At 39.6% G+C, this 24,120-nt stretch overlaps 1 protein-coding gene across 5 annotated transcripts in view; it reads left to right on the forward strand.

Annotated features, from left to right (window-relative positions):
* The window catches only part of LOC133660114 (transcription factor HIVEP3), a 142,929-nt gene that overhangs the window by 114,711 nt on the left and 4,098 nt on the right, over window positions 1-24,120 (forward strand). For 2 of the 5 annotated variants that reach the window (XM_062063258.1, XM_062063259.1), the window contains 4 exons: window positions 2,331-2,506; window positions 2,677-2,778; window positions 6,128-6,783; window positions 13,798-15,046. In XM_062063258.1, coding sequence (XP_061919242.1) covers window positions 2,331-2,506; window positions 2,677-2,778; window positions 6,128-6,783; window positions 13,798-14,280 — 1,417 coding nt within the window. In that variant the 3' untranslated portion in view covers window positions 14,281-15,046. Of the gene's footprint in view, window positions 1-2,330; window positions 2,507-2,676; window positions 2,779-6,127; window positions 6,784-6,868; window positions 11,952-13,797; window positions 15,047-18,711; window positions 18,809-24,120 lie in introns of those variants that run through there. The other 3 variants (XM_062063261.1, XM_062063260.1, XM_062063262.1) reach the window with 3 other exon arrangements.

Consider the following 24,120-nt stretch of genomic DNA (forward strand, 5'->3'; position numbering starts at 1 on the left):
TGTTTAACGTGGGGAGACTGGTGCACAGACAGTCACCACACGATCCTTGACAGAATCGGGTCAGGGTCCAGTGGCATGGAGTCCAAGACGACTGGGGACCCTTTTCTGCTGCAGCCTTCTTCCGCCATCGCAGCCGTTGTGGTAGTTCTTAAATCTACCGTCTTCCGCCTGCTTCGCCGTTGAGGTCTTCACCGTATCGCTGGCTAGGGGGCAGTCAGGTACTAGGCCTTTGCCAAGGTCCACCTGGGGTAACAGTAGTAAAGGGGTTAGCCTCCTAGTGCCCCAAGAACCCATGGAGGAGCCTCCACTGCCGTATGCACTTTAACGTCATGCCCAGGACACTCACCACACCTAGTGTGTGTGTGACTATCAGTGGTACTTTAACTTTAACTTTGGTTATCGGCTAGCAATTAGCGCTGTAGTTCCCAGCTAACGATTAGCACTGTAGTTATCAGCTAGCAAGTGGAACGCTAGTTCTCAGCTAGCAATTGCCACATTAACTGCCAGATAGAGATTAGCAATCTATCCATCCATCCATTTTCTACCGCTTGTCCCTTTCGGGGTCTAGTTGCCAGCTATTGATTTGAGCATTAGTTATCAGCTGGTGATTAGCACATTAGCTATTAGCGGCACAATACTGTTATTATTTGAATATTGTTAGTCTTGCACCATAACTAAGTACCTATAGGAGCAGTTTAATGTAAGATAGAATCATCATTTCATACAAGAGGATACTTTATTTTTAATTTTTTAGTTTAATAATAATAATGGATTCAGTTTATATAGCGCTTTTCTAGACACTCAAAGTGCTTCACAGAGAACTGAGATCCCATCATTCATTCACCCCACATTCACACTTTGATGGTGGTAAGCTACATTTGTAGCCACAGCAGCCCTGTGCTAGACTGACGGAAACGTGGCTGCCAATTTTTTTGCCTACGGCCCCTCCAACCACAACCCACCATTCATTCACTTTCATACACCCGTGTGAGCGGCACTGGCAGCAAGATGCATAAAGACACAATTAGAGATGTCCGATAATATTGGACTGCCGATATTATCGGCCGATAAATGCTTTAAAATGTAATATCGGAAATTATCGGTATCGGTTTCAAAAAGTAAAATGTATGACTTTTTTAAATAGTGGTACACGGACGTAGGGAGAAGTACAGAGCGCCAATAAACCTTGAAGGCACTGCCTTTGCGTGCCGGCCCAATCACATAATACCTACGGCTTTTCACACACACAAGTGAATGCAAGGCATACTTGGTCAACAGCCATACAGGTCACACTGAGGGTGGCGGTATAAACAACTTTAACACTGTTACAAATATGCGCCACACTGTGAACCCCCACCAAACAAGAATGACAAACACATTTCGGGAGAACATCCGCATCGTAACACAACATAAACAAAACAGAACAAATACCCAGAACCCCTTGCAGCACTAACTCTTCCGGGACGCTACAATATACACCCCCCGCTACCACCTACCCCCCTGCCCCCCCACACCTCAACCCCGCCCCCCCCCCAACCCCACCCAACTCAACCTCCTCATGCTCTCTCAGGGAGAGCATGTCCCAAATTCCAAGCTGCTGTTTTGAGGCATGTTAAAAAAAATAATGCACTTTGTGACTTCAATAATAAATATGGCAGTGCCATGTTGGCATTTTTTTCCATAACTTGAGTTGATTTAATTTGGAAAACCTTGTTACATTGTTTAATGCATCCAGCGGGGCATCACAACAAATTAGGCATAATAATGTGTTAATTCCACGACTGTATATATCGGTATCGGTTGATATCGGAATCGGTAATTAAGAGTTGGACAATATCGGATATGGGCAAAAAAGCCATTATCGGACAGCTCTAGACACAATGGTCGTGACTAGGAACCAGGAACCTTCAAGTTGCTCTCCGATTGCTCTACCATATGACCCATGTCGCCCCTTTTAAGGTGTCCTTGGCCTGGAACTCCTTGAAGACCCCTGCTTTATTACATTTTACCTCTTGCAATAGGTAACAAGGTATTCCAAAATATGTCAAAGTTCTATACAACATGCGGGCAATTACTATCACATACTGGGGTGAAAATGTTTTACATTCTGAGATAATGCATACTTTTTAGATAGTGTGTTGTTACAAGCACCTCAAGGTTGAAATGTTTGACATGTGTGCTACTCTCTAGTAGCAACGATTGCACGCCACAATCTACCAGGCAGTGAAATGAGTGATGTATATCAAATGGATGCTTATTTGTGATTCTGTGACTTCATGTTGGTTCTGTTTCTGTATCAATAACGCATGCCCATCCCGTCTGTCTGTCAGGTATAAGTCTAACGAAGAGTATATTTACGTTCGAGGGCGTGGCAGAGGAAAGTACATATGCGGGGAGTGCGGCATCCGCTGTAAGAAGCCCAGCATGCTGAAGAAGCACATCCGAACACACACTGATGTCCGTCCGTACATTTGCAAACACTGCAACTTTGCCTTCAAAACCAAAGGTTAGGGGACGGTTAAAGACATGTTTAAGATGTATTTCCACTTTTTTTGTGTGTCTTGTTAAATGATGCCCGTCTCATGTTTATCTGTGTTGTTGGAAAATGTCCTAGTTTTTCCTTGCCCTGTGGAAAAGGGAGGCGAGTTTTAATGTGCTTTTCATGTTCCTTCGCAGGGAACCTTACCAAACACATGAAGTCAAAAGCTCATGGGAAAAAGTGCCAGGCAATGGGAGTGTCTGAAGCGTCGGCGGATGAGCCGGAGAGCGAGGAAACAGGTATTTGAAAGGAAGGAGAAATGCTGTTACGCGACTGACTGTGAAGAAGTGTAGCTGCTCGGCACTGACAGCTTATGCAACCGCCATGTACTATTCCCCAACCTTTTGCCCTTGCATAAGAAAAAAGTTCAATATAAATAATGAAGCAAGAAGAGCCCTGCACGGTGCGCTTGTTTCCATGCACAATGGCAGCCACTTTAGCGGTGAGGGCTCATGATCTTCCTCGCGCCGCCATGTCTTCTTCGCTGACAGGCGACACTCATCACATTCAAGGACGCGGCGTTGAAACGTCATTCATTCACTCCTGATATAGTTTGTGAATAGAGGCGTGATGCTTTTCATTCCCATTCCGGCCTTTTCATGTGTAGGCTATTTATACCGTGGCTGTGTTGGTTGGCGGGTAAGAACTGTCAGCAATAAAAAGAGAGGAAACACATCATCAACACTTCGAGTGTGTCCACCTGTCCAGTTAGGAGGCAATACTGAGCGTGAATAGAATGTACCTGCTGTTATGAAAGTGGGACAGACAACAGGCCAGACGACCGCTATTAAAAGGGACCTATGATGATTTTAATCTACATGTATTACTTCCTTATGGTCTAGATCGGGGGTGTCCAAACTACGGACCGTGGGCCAAACAAACAAAAACCAAACAAGCGAGACATCACAAGTTTGATTAGAAAATTGTTTTTGCCTCAAGTTGATCCTCTGTGAATTGAATCAGAGATCTTTCTGCCCTTTTGTGGGTGAAGGTAGAATTGGTGTTCAGCAGCCACGTGTACATGGACAACATGTATTTATCTGATCATATTTGCATTAGAATGTTACTGTGTACAAGGACCTTGAAAAAAATGATCTGATTATGACGTGCATTTTCATGCATTACACCTTAAATCGGGATACTTTACTTGGACATGCGCAGATCCTAACATAAACGGAAAGGTGTGATATTATTTGTGCCATGGTGCCATCTTTTGGATGAGTTCACTTACTGCAGGTGCTGAAGAAGCAGGAGACTTCCACTGTAAGCAAACATGGATTTGTGCATTTCTGCTTGTTAGACGTTATTACGGTATTTATTAATCATTTTCCTTCTGTTCACTACTTTTGTTTTACCTCTCTTTTTGAAATGGAACTATTCTTGTTTAGAATAGAGACATGTGGAGACATGTTTATTTTTGTTGTGATTATGTGCGGGTTCGGCGCGTCTTCATGTTACGACATTCCGTGTATGTGTTTGAGGCTAGCAGTTAGCACTTGGAGTAGCTGTAATGTCGTGAATAAAATGGATTATCTCAGTAATCGAGTCATTTATTGATTAGTTTGTTTGATTAATCAAGTAATCAGATAAAAACAATTTATAGCCTCAATGTGTATTTTAAGGAACATAGTTGAACTAGACAAATATGTTTCTGCTTGCTATAACCTTCATTCTTTCTAATAATTTAAAGTGGCCTTATAACATGTGTGCATTTATTTAAAAATGAATCTCTGTTGTTCGCCGCCACGCAAATCAAAGCACACACACATCACCGCTTTTATGTGCACTACCAGTGCTATCATGTGTGCTCTATTGCAATGACCGTGTAGAAACTATGTTTGTGTATTTAAAGTTCCGGGCAGTCCATGCGGCGCAGATTTGTTAAATTTTAATTCTCTTTAATCGATTATTTCAAGCAATAAAATACAAATCGAAACTTTTTTGTAATTGAATGAATCAATTTAAATTGTTGCAATCCAAGTTTAGTTCCCCTTAAAATCATTTACCAGCCATTGTTCAACATTGTTTATGATCATTTTCGATGTCAGTTTATTTGCTAATGACATTACTTTGTGACTAAATGTAAAATGGTGGTCAAATAGTTGAGTTCAACTGTATACTTGTTGACTTGTATTCATATAGAAACAACTCACAATTCAATTTGGTTCTGATTCCTTGTGTGACGATTTCATTCAGAAACGATTATTCGATTCAAACCAGTTTTCGCAATGTGTTATTTGGTCTATAAATGATAATAAAACAGGGTACAAGTTACAAAAGCTCTTCATTTGGCTGCTGATGTATGAAATATACACAAAACAAGTAAGCACGGAGGTAGCCTTAAAACATCTGTTTGAACATCGATTCTTGAATATTTTGAATTGATTCAGAATCGAAATAAATAATCTAGAGCTGCAACGATTTAATCAATCATTTGATTTGAAAAAAAGCTTCAATTCATATTTTGTTGTTTGAAATAATTGTTTGAGTGTAACTATTAAAAATGATCAATGCCCAAAACTTTAAATATGCAGACATAGTTTCTGCACAGCTGCTGCAATAGAGCGCACATGAGAGTGGTGGCATGTGGGTGCTGTTATTTGTGTGTTTTTATTAAAAACATTGAATGAATGCGCACATGTTAAAAGTGCAATTTTTGTGTTGATGATGTGCATGTATTAGTGAAAAAGAAAGAAGGTTATGGCAAGCAGAACATTTTATTTTTTTATTTTAACGATTTTCTCTGAAATACACATTCAGGCTTTAAGGTACCGTAATTTCCGGACTATAAGCCGCTACTTTTTCCCCTCGTTCTGGTCCCTGCGGCTTATACAACGGTGCGGCTTATATACGGCCTGCTCTTCTCCGACACCGACGAAGAGGATTTCGGTGGTTTTAGTACACAGGAGGAAGACGATGACACAATGATTAAAGACTGACTTTTCATATACCGGTAGGCTGGTTATTTTGATAACGTACAGGCGAGCACTTTGTATTACTTTGTACCGTTGTATTATTTGTACTCTGCATGAATGCTGTTCGCCATGTCAAAGATGTGAAAGTTTGATTGAATGATTGAAAGATTTATTGTTGATAAATGGGACGCTTTGCGTTCCCAAACAGTCATCTCTGTCCCGACAATCCCCTCCGTGGTAGCAGGAACCCCTATATACTACGGTAATTACACATCAAAACCCTGCGGCTTATAGTCGGGTGCGGCGTATATATGGAGCAATCTGTATTTTCCCCTAGATTTAGCTGGTGCGGCTTATAGTCAGGTGCGGCTTATAGTCCGGAAATTATGGTAATCAAACAAACTAAACGATAGATAACTTGATTACTAAAATAATTGATAGCTGCAGCCCTAAATAAGAATTCGGATGTGAATCGATTTTTCCGGGACCCTTACTATTTAATACTGATGCGGACCCAGAAAGGTTGAATTGACTGTTGTGTATTAATGTTTACTAAACCAGGCAACTTATGATGGTTAAAAACCTTTTGTGTGTCAACAATATCTCATTGAGCTTGTGCTTGCAATCGAATACACTGGAATAGTGAAACTGAAAGCATGTTTATGTTCTTCAGCAGCCCACGAGGAGCGTGCCTGTTACTCAGAGGAGCAGGAAGAACACCGGTTTTCCAACGTCGAGGAGTCTGAGGACGATGACGACGATGACGATGACGAAGACGAGGAAGAGGGATCGCACGACGACCCTCCTTCCTCCTGTTCATCCGACACCCACGCATCGACGGGGGGCCGTTCCAAATGCAGCGGGCACTCTCGGCAGTGTACTCCGGAGCCGGAGCCCGCGGGTCTCATCCCCAGTCCCGTTCTAGAAACGTCCCAAAGGGGGACTTGGCACAGCAGACGTGCCGCCTCACCGGGCAGCAGAAGAGCCCTGTTCTCCCGACGGAGCTGGAAGGCGTCACCGAGAACTTTCTCCCCCAGCAGTGAGAGCTGTTCCCCCAGTCACAGTCTCTCTCCGCGCCTGGAGCTGTCTTCACCCGTCCATAGTCTGTCCCCGAGGACAGAGCTACCCTCACCCAGCCGGCAAGTGTCGCCGTCCCCTGAAAGAGGACCCTCTCCCGTCAGACCCGTCTCTCCTCTCCGTCCCATCTTGTCAGGCTGCTACAGGTTATCGCAAGCTAGGACGCCGCCTGTGCCGGTTGGAGCAAAGCAGAGGACGCTTGGATGTCTTCCCTGGGAACACCTCAATACAAGGAGTAGCTACATGAAAGTGGTAAGTCCCTTTTCATATATTTCCTCAAGTAGTGGTTTCAAAGTGTCCATTTGAGATTGGGTCAATTTTTGTTCGTATGCTGTAGGTTGAATTGCTACTACAAAGGTGACAATGAAAGCAGACAAGCTTGCAAGTTTGCATTTGCTGCACGGCTGTAAGACCATGCCAAGACCCAAATCCCCACTGCATGCGGAACGGCAGCCGCACGGCACTGCCACAGAACGGCGCCACCATCCGCAGTCCGGCAATCCCCACCCCCGTTCTGTTGCGACTCCATCGTGCAGCGAAATAGTGCAGACTTCTACAAGATCTCCCAAATCCTCACAGAAACATGTGATAAGGAGAGTTGTAGTAAAGCTAACCACAAACAGTTTATTCACACACACACACACACACACACACACACACACACACACACACACACACACACACACACACACACACACACACACACACACACACACACACACACATTCTTGTATTTGTTACCTTCTTGAGACATCCGAAAAAAGCCTACCTCTTTAGGACCACCCTTTCTAGATATATAAAGATTGGTATTTACAAATATACATACTAGGCAAATATAAAAAAGGTAAGCTTTTAGTTATTTTTTAAAAATGTAATTAGTTTGTTTGTAATTGGTTTTTAATCTTCATTATTTACTTCAAGTTAACACAGTATGTCTCTCTATACATATTTATTTTATTAATTGTATTAATTTTGGCCAAAGGGGGCGCATTTCAATTTCTTACACACACTTATTACATATGTTGGCCAGAGGGGGAGCACTTCAAATTTTTGCACACACTTGTTGATTCATATGTTGACCAGAAGGGGAGCACTTTTAAAACCGACACACAGTCAATTTGAAAAATCCCTCCTTCTTGGGGCCACCCTAATTTTGATAGATTTCACCACCAGGGGTGCAAATGAGACATTCTCTATTAGATGCAATGGTTTTCCGTATTTGGACCATGATTTGATCACCAGTCCTTATATAGAAGGCACTTTTCCTTGTTGATGTCTCAAGAAGGGTATAAATACAAGAACACACACACACACGCACGCACACACACACACACACACACACACACACACACACACACACACACACACACACACACACACACACACCACTCCCCTGTTTTCCTGGCTTCCGTATCAGCTTGTATTTGACACAGGCCCTCATACAGCTGCCCAGGATATGCATGTTTATTATTCTTCAATTTTCGACCCCCAAAATCAGCATTCCTCATCCATTTGTGTCATTGAGGTGAAATTACATCTGAAAACCTTTGACAGTTTGACTTCAGGTCCATTAGGATGTTTAAAAGTGTAAAATACGATCCACCTTGAAAATGGAGGGGTTTTTTTTAAATTATAAACCGGATCATTTATTTTGATGTTTGTGCATGACTTCCTGTCCCACACAAGCAGATTTGATCTAAATTGAACAGATATGCTGCGGCGACCGGCAAAAAGGGAAGCCCTGCGTATATTTAGCGCAGGGATGCGGAACGTCACCGCCATGTTGGTGCCGTTTTGCAGGCGGTGGAAGCGGACACATTGACTTGTATAAAAATGGAAGGAACCCGCCGCCGTGGCAACAATGTTTTGCTGTACTTCGGCAGTGATCCTCAAACTGTGACATTGTGGCTCCATCTAGTGGTACACCAAATAATCACTTAAATATTCAAACACAGTGTTACTGTTTAAACTGTGTGTAATGTTACAGTGGCCAAAAATATTACGTACACTTGGTAAATAAAACCTCTGTCTTGTTTTTAATGAACGCTATGCTGCTGTATTTTATTGTTGGTCATTATGGTGGTACTTGGATAGCCAAGTGTTTTCTGGGGTGCTACTTAGGGACAAAAAGTTTTAGAACCACTGTCCTACAGGATTTGTGTCTGAATAGAAAGTACAGTTGGTTTAGGACGGAAAGAGGACGTAAAAGGGACCTGTGATAGATTTAGTTTGTTGCTTATAAATTATACAATGCTGGATACTCGTGTTAAACAATGTCAAAGCGTCAAATCTTAAAGTTCATGTATTTTGGCGTGAGCTTGCATGCAGGTTTGGATTGGGTTTACAGTCTGGCTTCATTGTGACATCACAGAGAGGTGGACGTACTTATTTGGACATTAGGTTGAAGGTGTCAAATCATGATTTTTTCCTACATTTAAAACACGTCCTTGTGGTCTACATAACATATAATGGTGGTTCTTTGGTCAAAATGTTGCATAGATTATGTTTTACAGACCGTTTTCCAGCTGTTTTCTGACCGTCTCTTCAGGATGCACCGTTTTGTGGGCGGTCTTATTTACGTGCCTCCACTTCTACAGCGTCTGCTCCCCACCATCTTTGTTGTAATTTTTAGCGCTTCCACATCCAGTCCACTGACAGATATAAGTTAGAACTATACACTACTTTGTATTAGAAATGGCAACAGCGGAGGATGCATGTGCATGAACGAGACAGTCTGCCCCACAACAAGAGAACAGGAAAAAAAAGGAGGTACTTACTGACTACAACGTGGACCAATGGTGGACGCGTGCAAGGCACTATGGGTACATTTCTACCACATATGGAAAATCCATTGACACAAGGCAAGAACGTCATATGAGAAAATTCAAAATAGCTTGTAAGAAGGAAGGCATATTGTTCCATAAATATTTCCGTCATGCCTTAACGGTTTGATTTCAATTTTTGGGACTTATGCAGATCCCAAATACACAAAAGCTGGTTCCAATAGGTAAGAAAAGTTGGGGAACTGCACTTTTTTGGAATTTTTCTTATCGTTCACAATCATGAAAGACATGAAGATGGATGGTTTTTTTTAATGCATTCTAAATATTAAATAAATGTGATCAAAAGTCTGCTTACAAAGGAGCTTATGGGAGCCGTTTAATTCTGCCTATAAAGCCCTTAAGAAAACATCCAAACACCTCCATTAAGGTTGTATATACATGATGTAAGTATATATGTAATGTAGTAACGGGCTCATTGTAATAACATTCAATATTTATGTATTTTGATCATTTTTAGCAAAAGCGGTGCATTAATTTCATCACGTTTGTTTTTTCCTTCATCACTGATTATTACTCACTGCAGACATAATAAAACATCACTTACTGTACAATGTCTGCTGTCATTAGGATGCCGACTGCTAGGATGTTCATATATTCCCATTTAGATGAAGAATGACTCATAATCCTCGCGGAAAAAGGGGAGTGGACCTAAGCGTCTTTTCGTGTTCTTGCCGTTTCTGTATCTAAATTGGCTGTCAAAATGTCCCAACTTGTGGGAATACCTACTCAGACTTTTTCTGTCCAGGTGATTTATTCTCTACAATAAACTTCCACAAGCAAGACCGCAAGGAAGCAGCAGACAACTGGATGATGTAAACATAGGGAGACACGGAAGTGATTACGTCACCGCTATAAATAGTTTGTCTGCATTAGCGCTTATAATAACAAAATCACTAATACTTAGTTAATATTCAAGTCACAACATGCAAATGGAGGATTGTTGGCGCTTTTTGAATGGTTATTTATTGGATTTTATGAGCGAAATAGTGGAGCTCCCATTTGATCCGCTGTAAGTGGACTTTTATTTACATTTATTTAATATTTAGAACGCATTTTTAAAAAATCCATCCGTCGTCATGTCTTTCTTAATGATTATGAATGATAGGCAAAATTCCCAAAAAGTGCAGTTCCCCTTTAAGCCTTCAGCAGGACAAAAAATGTGGGATAAAGTATTATTGTTATCTAATTGTGGCATTGTGCATCATGTACAACATGCAGTGACAGGGACAGCTTTTTTTATGCAGAGTCTCAATCGATCAGCGAGTGTGCAGGTGTACCTAATGTTGAGACCAGGTGAAACTATATATTTTGTTCATGAACTTGATTTCCGACCGTGTCTTGAAGAAAAATAGCAGTGACGTTTTCAAGATTTATATTTACACAAAGTACTTTTTTTTAAAAAAATAATTCAGATATATTTGGAGAGGGTGGGGCGTGGTTTCATTTGCAATCTGGGAAAGCATTCACAAATGAACATCTTGCAGACAGATTAAAAAACGGGTTATAAAAGCGACTGTGGAGCAAAACCTGTACCAAAGCATATGCAATACATAGGTTTCTATGTTGAGTTTGGTGGCAAGTTACTTGTTCTGCAGCTACAACGTCATACTATTTATGGAATTCATGCTGCACAGCCACACTGTCAATGTTAACCAAATTAGGGTGTGGTGCACACAACCAAACTGTCAGAAAGGCATTTGTTTGTTTGAATGACTGCTGCACAAATCAATTCATGCAAACAGCTCCAAGAGTGACTCTCACTGTTTGAGGATGTGCGGTATTTACTGTTTTGTGAACTGTGACCGACCACTATCGTTTTTGTTTGTTTGTTTTTTTAACAAAAAATAAACATTGCAAGCGTCAGCATAAGAAAGTAAATCAGAATGATGTCCTCTGCAGTGTAAAGTAAGATAAGATAATCATTTTCAGTACCACTGAATCTACTGTACCAACTACCTGAGTCCGTGTCAAAACTTATTGATTTAACTTCCGATCCTATACAGATTTTGCAGACCTGAGTATTGGCCAATACTGGTACTAATCCATTACGAGTTCAGCCGGAATCTTAGAACATACTTTTATTATTTTGTAGTGTGGAATGTTAGAAAAAGGTTTGATCAATGGACATTTTTCAGAACAATGGTGGGTATATAAACACTAACCTTATTACTAGAGATGTCCGATAATATCGGACTGCCGATATTATCGGCCGATAAATGCTTTAAAATGTAATATCGGAAATTATCGGTATCGGTTTCAAAAAGTAAAATGTATGACTTTTTAAAACGCCGCTGTACGGAGTGGTACACGGACGTAGGGAGAAGTACAGAGCGTCAATAAACCTTAAAGGCACTGCCTTTGCATGCCGGCCCAATCACATAATATCTACGGCTTTTCACACACACAAGTGAATGCAAGGCATACTTGGTCAACAGCCATATCGGTCACACTGAGGGTGACGGTATAAACAACTTTAACACTGTTACTAATATGCGCCACACTGTGAACCCACACCAAACAAGAATGACAAACACATTTCGGGAGAACATCCGCACCGTAACACAACATAAACACAACAGAAGAAATACCCAGAACCCCTTGCATCACTAACTCTTCCGGGAAGCTACAATATACCCCCCCCCCCCCCGTTACCCCCCCCCCCCACCCCCCACCCCCCTCAACCCCGCCCACCTCAACCTCCTCATGCTCTCTCAGGGAGATCATGTCCCAAATTTTTTGAGGCATGTTAAAAAAAATAATGCACTTTGTGACTTCAATAATAAATATGGCGGTGCCATGTTGGCATTTTTTTCCATAACTTGAGTTGATTTATTTTGGAAAACCTTGTTACATTGTTTAATGCATCCAGCGGGGCATCACAACAAAATTAGGCATAGTAATGTGTTAATTCCACGACTGTATGTATCGGTATCGGTTGATATCGGAATCGGTAATTAAGAGTTGGACAATATCGGATATTGGCAAAAAAAGCATTGTTGGAAATCTCTACTACTTATTACTACTTACTCTGCTTATCACTATTTTTAATGCTAAATACTGGTATTATGTGGGTACATATTGTATCTCCTGTTGTAGTTGTATTAAAAAATATCGGCCGATAGACATACAGTACAGGGTAAAGTTTGGACACACCTTCTCCTCATTCAATGTGTTTTCTTTATTTTCATGACTATTTACATTGTAGATTGTCACTGAAGGCATCGACACTAAAAAAAAAAAAAGTAAAAAAAAAAAGGTGAAATAACTGAAAACATGTTTTATATTTTAGTTTCTTCAAAATAGCCACCCTTTGCTCTGATTACTGCTTTGCACACTCTTGGCATTCTCTCGATGAGCTTCAAGCACACCTGTGAAGTGAAAACCATTTCAGGTGGCTACCTCTTGAAGATCATCGAGAGAATGCCAAGAGTGTTCGAAAAAGTAATCAGCGCAAAGGGTGGCTATTTTGAAGAAACTAGAATGTTGGCCCTGTGATGAGGTGGCTGTAGCTGAGATAGGCTCCAGCGCCCCCCGCGACCCCGAAGGGAATAAGCGGTAGAAAATGGATGGATGGATAGAATATAAAACATGTTTTCAGTTATTTCACCGTTTTTTTGTTAAGTACATAACTCCACATGTGTTCATTCCTAGTTTTGATGCCTTCAGTGACAATCTACAATGTAAATAGTCATGAAAATAAAGAAAATGCATTGAATGAGAAGGTGTGTCCAAACCTTTGGCCTGTACTGTATATCAAAATGGCAAATATCGGCGCTGATAATTGTTCGCTCCCTATTGTAGACGTGTGTGTTTTACGCTTGAAAATATTAATCCATCTTAAACATTGATTGAGAGCATGTGTGAACTCTTGACAGCGATCTATAGCAGTCATTTTTGTTGGCAAATGAGAGCCCATGAGAGATCATCATCACACTTCAACATCTCTACCATGTAAACGCTGCCACTTTGCTCGGTCAGCATTGCTAATGAAAAAGTCTTCTCAAATGCTTTGGAGTGGTTTGAATGAGCATCGCGACAATCCGTGTTTACAAGCTTGTACGAACGAACGCTTGTCTGCTCAGTGGCCTAGTGGTTATAGTGTTCGCCCTGAGATCGGTAGGTCGTGAGTTCAAACCCCGGCCGAGTCATACCAAAGACTATAAAAATGGGACCCGTTACCTCCCTGCTTGGCACTCAGCATCAAGGGTTGGAATTGGGGGTTAAATCACCAAAAATGATTGCCGGGTGCGGCCACCGCTGCTGCTCACTGCTCCCCTCACCTCCCAGGGACTGATCAAGGGTGATGGGTCAAATGCAGAGAATAATTTCACCACAGCTAGTGTGTGTGTGACAATCATTGGTACTTTAACTTTAACTTTGTCTGGCATCAGTCACAATAATGAACGATGCGCTCCCCCCGCAGGACAAAAGCGGTACTGCAGGACCAGGACAACCCCTCCTGTTTCCGCCTGCCTTCCGCCTCTCCACATGCGAGGCCTACGTCGGCCACCCAGCGGCTGCAGTGGACAACATCTTCAGCCATCTTCCAATGCACTCCCAGCAGGCCAAGGTCCCTTATCTGATGATTCCTATCGGGGGGATCCAAATGGTACAAGCCAGGCCACGCTCCACCCCCTCGTCCCCCATGTCTCCTTCCACAGAGGGGCCCTCACCTGCCAGGTTTGACTCATACTGGGGCGGGACCCCAGGACCTCAAGGGAGTCGGGCTCCGGTAGGCGAGCGCTCAGAAAGCAGCCAATTAGGACAGCGCGGCGCAAACGTGCCGACTTCGAAACTGGAACGGACGGACTCAAAGCAATATGGCAGCTCGCGAAGCTCCGCCCACGAGGGGGAGGAGCCACCTTGCGGAAGTGAGCAGGTGGCTCGAAGAGACCAGAGCACCTAATAACGTCTTATTTGCTTTCTTTTTTTATACCGTTTTCAATACAATTGTTAACTTAAATGTTTGGCAATATTCAGGTTTGTCATAAAAAAATGCACTTTTTTTTCTTTGTGAACATTTCTGTAAATGTATATATGAAAATGATATATGAATATAAAGTTCCTGTATCTGTATCGATACTGGTAATCTTACTGTCTGTTGGAATATGTGTAAAGGTAATATAAACATTTGTAAATGACCAAAATATTACATCTTAAAAAAAAAAAAAAAAAATTTTTTTCCAGTATTATACTCCAATTGTAGTTGTGCCTTTTCTGTCCAGGTTTGTGTTTTGAGCTGTACAGTACAGATAGAACATGAGAAGGCTGTGAAATTTTATATTTGTGTCGATTTATATTCGGTGTTTTCGTTCTTAATACTGTCGCTTTAATTCCAGGGTAACCAAGAGTCAGATGGATGATTTATTGAAGGAGTAGCGGAAAGCCGTCACAGGGAATGCACTGAAGTTCTATTTTTTAATCATATGAGACTCTGGATGAGGTTTCTCTCCACAAGGACGAGCGCTCCTTATTTATTGTTGACAACCACCGTTGTTGTCCTTTCATTTTTTTACTCTTTGTTTCTTTTCTTACATTTTTCATGATGTTCTTGCGATTTGAGTCGGTGGATAAAGATGAGGGATCGACCGGTGCCGATGGATCAAGTGCCCTGCAAATTTCACACACAGACAAATTTGCAGTCATTGGGAAAAATTAAAAAATATATATATATTGCACCAAACGGTCCTGAGGTTGTGATTTTCCATGTGTTTAAAATAGATATACACAATAGGGCTGTGCAGTATATAAGATATGAATGATATCGATTTGGTCTACAGTGAGAGTCCTTAATCCTCGCTTTTATGGTGGCATATAAACTGTTTCCTACATGTATCATTATCACTGGAGGACTAGCTAAACATTCTACACTACAAACTGCAGGAGGATACAAGAAGCCGAATCAATGCCAATATCGACAGTAAAGTATCAGTATAGGGTCGATACTACAGTGCTGAGTGATATTTTTATGATTACAACATATTTTTGTTATTGTTTATAAAAACTCAGAAAATAAGTCATTGGGCACTTTTAAGGAATAAAATGAGAGTCAATAGTAGTTTTTAATTGACTTTATTTTGCTCAATATATTGTTTGTAATGAAAGAAAATAACAAATTAATTTAAATATTTAATTGATTCAGTTGCAAAGCTATCCTATGTTTTGTTTAATTATAATTGGGATAATAAAATTTAATCATTTAATGATCGGTAAAAAATTGAAGTATCTGCATTGGCATGGCCGATAATGCTCCTGTAACTACTTGGTATCGGATCAATACCCAAATTTGTAGTATCGCCCAAAAACTAATATAAAGTATCCAAACAACGGAATAATAAATGCTTGTTATATTTTAGTTCAAATCCCGGCCGAGTCATACCAAAGACTATAAAAATGGGACCCATTACCTTCCTGCTTGGCACTCAGCATAAAGGGTTGGAATTGGGGGTTCAATCACCAAAAATGATTCCCGGGCGCGGCCACCGCTGCTGCCACTGCTCCTCTCACCTCCCAGGGGGTGAACAAGGGGATGGGTCAAATGCAGAGGACAAATTTCACCACACCTATTGTGTGTGTGTGACAATCATTGGTACTTTAACTTTAACTTAACTTAACAGAACTGTATATAGAACCATGCTGCAACAATAAGTAGCTGGTTATTAACAGTAAATTAGCAAGTTGATAAATAATAGTTTTGACAAAATAATACAACTGGAAATGACGCAATATGTTACTGCATACGTCAGCAGCTAAATTGGGAGCCTTTGTAACCTGTTTTGAAATGTTATCTTCCAATATAAAAGTCCCTGATGTAATAATAATGGCATAAATAATCGTCACCCTTTATCATACTGTAGTTAGTTTTTCTGGAAAGTATAGATGTTTTAATTGTGTTCTCCTTTTCAATGTTTGTATTCTGTATACAATATTTGTAGATGTTGATTTTCATTCATTGATTGAATATTTTTTCAAGGTTTTAATTTTTTTGCAAATATAGTTCCATATTTCTTGGGTTGATGACTGCATTAGAATTAAGATGATAATGTTTCACTAAATGAAATAATAAACGTGTTTCTAGTGTATAATCACAATGTAAGCATGTGGTAAAACCGAGCGTGACCACTAGAGGTCGTCGTTCAGTCACGTACTTGATGCGGCTGGTGGGGGGTCGTCCTCTAGAAAGGAACCCAAACGGTTGTCATAAATTAAGGTTACAGGAAAATGGTTTCATATGTCCGAAGGAATTCGTTTATTTATATTTTAAGTCCAAAACATTTCGTTACGCTCGCATGTTTAGTACGAACGGCGTTTGGAAGATTTGGAAAACGCTCACTTTACTTCCGTCTTTTTGACGACAATGGCGGAAAGCAAGGTTGTGTTTTCGGACACCAAGGCTCGCAATATTGAATCACCTCTCCAGGTAAGTGTACATGTACTGTAGCCAAAGGAGAATATATACTAAACTACCTTCAAATAATTCAAACTGAAATGTACACCGGGAGGACTAAAATTACACTTTTGGAGAAGGCGAGTAGCTGTTGCGCATGCGCGTGGTTCTTATCTTCTGAGAATCAGAAAAAGAATAAATGCTGCTATATTATTAATAATTTGCACGTTAACTAATTTTTTTATCGTGTAAAAAAAATCATATTTATTTCAATTATTAGATGTATTTATGTAATATATAATACTAATATAAAATTAATAATAATATATGTAAGCATATCCTAATCTGCAATAAACCAGTCCAAAGTAGAAAAAGAAAATGTACAAATCAAGAAAGAAACATTGTGTGTGTCCAAAAAGGAGCAAAAGCTTATACTGTCCTGCATCATCACTCAGATACATCAATATCAACTGATACTTTACAGTATTAAGTATATTAATATTATTGTTGCTATTAATTTTATCCAGATATTCTCACAATAATAAACCCACTCATCATTTCATCAAATGTAAGTTGTATAAATACCCTTAAGATATGTTACTTTTCCTCTTTGTTGTACCTATGATTTTTTATTTTGTTTTACATTGAATTATGTTATTTGTTGTTTGATTTCCTCATCTAATTCATTCCATTGAGTCACCCCACAAACCAATATGCACATCATCTTTTCTTTTTTGTTGTTTTGATGGGAGGAACAATACAAAAACAATGTACAAGAGTTTATAACTCTTCTTACCAATTTTTTAATGTTTGATAGTTACTTTTAATAACATTGGACATGAAAAAACATACAAAACCATCATTTGAACTTTTCTTAGTTTTGACCTTTTCACTCATAATATGAATCATGTGCAAAAAGCGAATTATATTCTTGATTACACGTGTGCAAGAAATACAGGAAGTATTTTATAGTTCAATGGATAAAACCCAACAAATCGCATATGACTGGAAAGCTCAGGATGTCCTCTCCATGAGGGATGTGCAGATCGATCGGCCACCAATCAGTATCGGACAGCTTTCGTGAAAAAGTACGTGATCACCATTGCAGACTAATGTATTTTATTGCCCACCACAAACACCAATTCCCTTTGGCGGATATTGTATTTATTTTAAGTCTCCCGGCTGACAAGTGGCAAGCAGCTAATTATACGTCTCCATACACAGTGTGGAGCCGCTACTCTAAGCTAGTAATGATCACCTCTGTCACTATAAATAAACTACATTTATTTGTATCTTAAGTAACAATTTACTGGAGGACAAGGCTGAACATAATACACAGAGAGAAAGAGAATAAGTTTAGGAGGAATGAGTTTACAAATATTGTGTTGACATTGTCCAACTGTCAATAGCACTCCATAAATGCATTGAAACATGTACAGTTAATATATGTGATTGGTATCAGCCAATCTCACTCATGGACGATCAGTATCGGAATCAGCAGCAAAAACCCTGATTGTAACATTCCTACTCTCCACAGAAACATATTTTAGTAGTTTTGCATTTGAAATAAGGCTGTGAAAAAACTTCTCCCTTCCAGAGGACAAATGAGGATATTAGTTTGTGCTTCTTAAAGCAACTAAAACAAGTGTTTACCATACATTCAATATTTGAGGCCCTCTTTTTTGAAGCAAACTACATGTTTTGGCTCATTGGACACTTTGAGACCTTACCATGAAAGAAGCAAGAAAAAAAACATTTATTTTGCTTTTGTCTCTCCCACAGTGTCCGTAACATAATAACATGACCAATTACGTAAATTAGAATGTGGTTTTATCTACTAATGTCCACCACCACAGATATGTTACAATGTTGTGGCAAACATAATTAAAAATAGCATATGCAAATAATTGAGTTCCAGCCAACCCACTGTCACTGTTTTCGTGTCCACAGGAACCTCAAGGAGAGAGTTATGTAACGAAACTGCGGCCCAGTTGCTTGACTCCTGCTGTGACTTGACCCTCCATAGCGGGCTTTACGAAACCACAAGGTAACATTCCTTACTTCTTCTTTTTTTATCCATACTGTTGCATATCCAAAGAGCTGGCGAATTGAAGGGATGCATGTGGAGAGCAGCACATCTGCGCTCTTGAGGGAACTGGACTTGTGACCTCTGAGGCAAGAATGTGTTGTCAAATGTGTGCAGTCATGATGCTATGTGGCCATGTCACACATTCTTTTTTAAGAGGGAAATGTTCTCCTCTGTCCAACAAAAGTCAGATTAGTTACATCCAGCACATATAGTTACATTGAAAATAAGTATTTGGACAGTGACAGGGCGGTCAATGTACAGTATTTTATAGTCAATATTATTTTGTTTCATGAACGGAAATTGAAAAAAACAAAAACAGATGGGTTTAATTTTATTTTATTTTTTAAATACAAAAAATAAAGCATTTTTGTGTTGAAAAGAAATAATAGAATAAAAAAACGGGTTACTAGGTTTACAATTTTTGACATATATATATATATATATATATATATATATGTGTATATATCCATCCATCCATCTTCTTCCGCTTATCCAAGGTCGGGTCGTGGGGGCAGCAGCCTAAGCAGGGAAGCCCAGACTTCCCTCTCCCCAGCCACTTCGTTCAGCTCCTCCCAGGGGATCCCGAGGCGTTCCCAGTATATATATATATTAGGGCTGCAACTAACAATTAATTTGATAATCGATTAATCTGTCGATTATTACTTCGATTAATCGATTAATACTCAGATAAAAGAGACAAACTACATTTCTATCCTTTCCAGTATTTTATTGAAAAAAACCCAGCATACTGGCACCATACTTATTTTGATTATTGTTTCTCAGCTGTTTGTACATGTTGCAGTTTATAAATAAAGGTTTATTTAAAAAAAATAAAAATTACAAAAAAATAAAAATAATAATTGCCCATGCGCATAGCATAGATCCAACAAATTGATGACTAAATTAATCGCCAACTATTTTTAAAATCGAATTTAATCGATTAGTTGTTGCAGCCCTAATATATATATATATATATATATGTATATGTCAAGGTTGTGGATCTGAGTCAGCAGACTAACATATATATATGTATATATGTGTGTATATATGTATATAAATATTAGGGCTGCGAATCTTTGGGTGACCCACGATTCGATTCAATATCGATTCTTGGGGTCACGATTCGATTCAAAATCGATTTTTTTGGATTTAACGCGATTCTGGATTCAAAAACGTTATTTTCCCGTTTCAAAACGATTCTCTATTCATTCAATACATAGGATTTCAGCAGGATCTACCCAAGTCTGCTGACATGCAAGCAGAGTAGTAGATTTTTGTGAAAAGCTTTTATAATTGTAAAGGACAATGTTTTATCAACTGATTGCAATCATGTAAATTTGTTTCAACTATTAAATGAACCAAAAATATGACTTATTTTATCTTTGTGAAAATATTGGACACAGTGTGTTGTCAAGCTTATGAGATGCGATGCAAGTGTAAGCCACTGTGACACTATTGTTCTTTTTATTTTTATTTTTATAAATGTCTAATAATAATGTCAATGAGGGATTTTTAATCACTGCTATGTTGAAATTGTAACTAATATTGATACTGTTGTTGATAATATTCATTTTTGTTTCACTACTTTTGGTTTGTTCTGTGTCGTGTTTGTGTCTCCGCTCAATTGCTCTGTTTATTGCAGTTCTGAGTGTTGCTGGGTCGAGTTTGGTTTTGGAATTGGATTGCATTGTTATGGTATTGCTGTGTACTGTTTTGTTGGATTGATTAATTAAAACAATTTAAAAAATAAATAAATAAATAAAAAATGAAATTAAAAAAATATATTTTTAAAAAATGAGAATCGATTCGCACAACGTGCGAATCGCATATATATCGCATTTTCAACCCATATTCAGTTGAATATGCTACAATGACAACATATTTGATGTTCAAACTGATAAACATTTTTTTTTGTGCAAATAATCATTAACTTTAGAATTTGATGCCAGCAACACGTGACAAAGAAGCTGGGAAAGGTGGCAATAAATACTGATAAAGTTGAGGAATGCTCATCAAACACTTATTTGGAACATCCCACAGGTGAACAGGCAAATTGGGAACAGGTGGGTGCCATGATTGGGTATAAAAGTAGATTCCATGAAATGCTCAGTCTTTCACAAACAAGGATGGGGCGAGGGTCACCACTTTGTCAACAAATGCGTGAGCAAATTGTTGAACAGTTTAAGAAAAACCTCTCTCAACCAGCTATTGCAAGGAATTTAGGGATTTCACCATCTACGGTCCGTAATATCATCAAAGGGTTCAGAGAATCTGGAGAAATCACTGCACGTAAGCAGCTAAGCCCGTGACCTTCGATCCCTCAGGCTGTACTGCATCAACAAGCGACATCAGTGTGTAAAGGATACCACCACATGGGCTCAGGAACACTTCAGAAACCCACTGTCAGTAACTACAGTTGGTCGCTACATCTGTAAGTGCATGTTAAAACTCTCCTATGCAAGGCGAAAACCGTTTATCAACAACACCCAGAAACGCCGTCGGCTTCGCTGGGCCTGAGCTCATCTAAGATGGACTGATACAAAGTGGAAAAGTGTTCTGTGGTCTGACGAGTCCACATTTCAAATTGTTTTTGGAAACTGTGGGCGTTGTGTCCTCCGGACCAAAGAGGAAAAGAACCATCCGGATTGTTATAGGCGCAAAGTTGAAAAGCCAGCATCTGTGATGGTATGGGGGTGTATTAGTGCCCAAGACATGGGTAACTAACACATCCGTGAAGGCGCCATTAATGCTGAAAGGTACATACAGGTTTTGGAGCAACATACGTTGCCATCCAAGCAACGTTACCATGGACGCCCCTGCTTATTTCAGCAAGACAATGCCAAGCCATGTGTTACATCAATGTGGCTTCATAATAAAAGAGTGCGGGTACTAGACTGGCCTGCCTGTAGTCCAGACCTGTCTCCCATTGAAAATGTGTGGCGCATTATGAAGCCTAAAATACCACAACGGAGACCCCCGGACTGTTGAACAACTTAAGCTGTACATCAAGCAAGAATGGGAAAGAATTCCATCTGAGAAGCTTAAAAAATGTGTCTCCTCAGTTCCCCAACGTTTACTGAGTGTTGTTAAAAGGAAAGGCCATGTAACACAGTGGTGAACATGCCCTTTCCCAACTACTTTGGCACGTGTTGCAGCCATGAAATTCTAAGTTAATGATTATTTGCAAAAAAAAATAAAGTTTATGAGTTTGAACATCAAATATTTTGTCTTTGTAGTGCATTCAACTGAATATGGGTTGAAAAGGAATTGCAAATCATTGTATTCCGTTTATATTTACATCTAACACAATTTCCCAACTCATATGGAAACGGGGTTTGTGTATATACAGTATATATATATATATATATATATATATATATATATATATATATATATATATATATATATATATATATATATATATATATATATATAAGAAATACTTAAACTTCAGTGAATTCTAGCTACAAATATACTCCTCCCCCTAAACCCCGCCCCCCACCCCCTCAAAAACTCCCGAATTCGGAGGTCTCAAAGTTGGCAAGTATGGGTGCGAGTGGTAATACGAGAGAAAGAAGGTGTAAATCTGGTAACAAATGAAGGAAGAATTACTTCCCAAGAAAAACAGCAGGGGGTCCATCGTCTGGCGGTGGTTTGGCTTCAAGCAGGAATATGTCGAACAGACAACCGTAATATGTCAAGTGTGGGGCAAAAGCGTTGCTACAAAAAGTAGCATTACTGCTAATATGTAGCCTCATTTGAAAAGTCACCTGCTAGAGAATGAAGACTGCTTGAAACTCCGCATGTCAACATCTCGGCTGGTGCCACACCAACAAAATGCAGAAGCAACCATTTCCACATCAACACCGTATGAAAAAAATAGTCAACAATTGAAGGAGATAACGTCCGCAGGAACCTACCACATAGTGAAGGACATACACTATTTGATTTCCTATTATGCAGCTCATTTTTATTTGACAGTTATTGAAATATCTTGTGTGACATCATGCACAAAAGTGCACTTTATTTGTTTTAAACTATTGTAGTGGCGTTCTGTACAAAAAGTGCACTTTAATTTAGTGTTGTTTTGATAAGTCATCTTAGTGACATCATGCACAAAAGTGCACTAATAGCTTGTTTTAAAATGTCTCTGACAATCTTGCACTTTCTGTTTTGAAATTACATGAATGTTTGTGCCACTGCTTAATAACTGTTTAATAAATACAGTTTTGGTAAATTGACTTAGTTGTGATTTCCCTCTCTGCATGAAAGTTTAAAATGAGCATATATTAATGCAGTATGAACAAGAATGTTTTAATGTAGACACATAGAATCATCATACTGCTGTGATTATATGCATCAAGTGTTCATTCAAGGCTAAGACAAAATATCGAGATATATATCGTGTATCGTGACATGGCCTAAAAATATCGAGATATTAAAAAAATGCCATATCGCCCAGCCTTACATGTATGCACTTTGTGTGTGCATTTTGACACCCTCAACATCATGCGCCTCAGCTTTCTAGTCACCGCCACACAGCGGCACTTAGATGAACGAACGGTACCGGTACTTTTCAAATGCAGTATAGTACCGATTTCAATCAATTAGTATGAGATAGGCTCCAGCACCCCCCCGCGACCCCACCCCCGAAAGGCACAAGTAGAAAATGGATGGATGACTACTGTACACTAATATCTGCTCTTTTACCCGAATGATACTAAACTGATGGTGAAGAGGAGAAATGTGTCACTCATGCTCATGATACTCATATGTATCAGGACAAAGCATCAAATGTGTAATGAATCACCGCCAGTTTACAAACATTTTGTTAGCCCATTAATGGCTCCATGGAAGGGAACTGTGGGCGGAGCCTTTATTGTGACATCACACGGAGAGGTATAAGACAGTGCCACAAACAAAACAGCAGCATAGTGACAACAATGACCACACAGCTCAGTGCAGCTCTGGACAATATGTCTTCTCACGTCACTATTTTACTTCTCGTCACAATTTTGGCTTCTCTGCAAGGTGGTGAGTGCACTTTTATAATCTTATTTCATTGCTCTATTCAGGCTATGGGAGTACATGTACACGAGCGGTTCACCTGCCCTGCATACACTTCACAAGCGGGTCACTTACTGTATCATAGGCAAAGGTCAGAGATATACTTTTATTTGTGTTTTATATGTGCTGGTTACTAAGCATTACCTGTAACTCACAAACGGCATGTACAGTAAGGTGCGTCTTCATGCTATACTGCTGTATAC

Source organism: Entelurus aequoreus, linkage group LG11 (genome assembly GCF_033978785.1).
Source record: "Entelurus aequoreus isolate RoL-2023_Sb linkage group LG11, RoL_Eaeq_v1.1, whole genome shotgun sequence".
Taxonomy (NCBI): Eukaryota; Metazoa; Chordata; class Actinopteri; order Syngnathiformes; family Syngnathidae; genus Entelurus; species Entelurus aequoreus.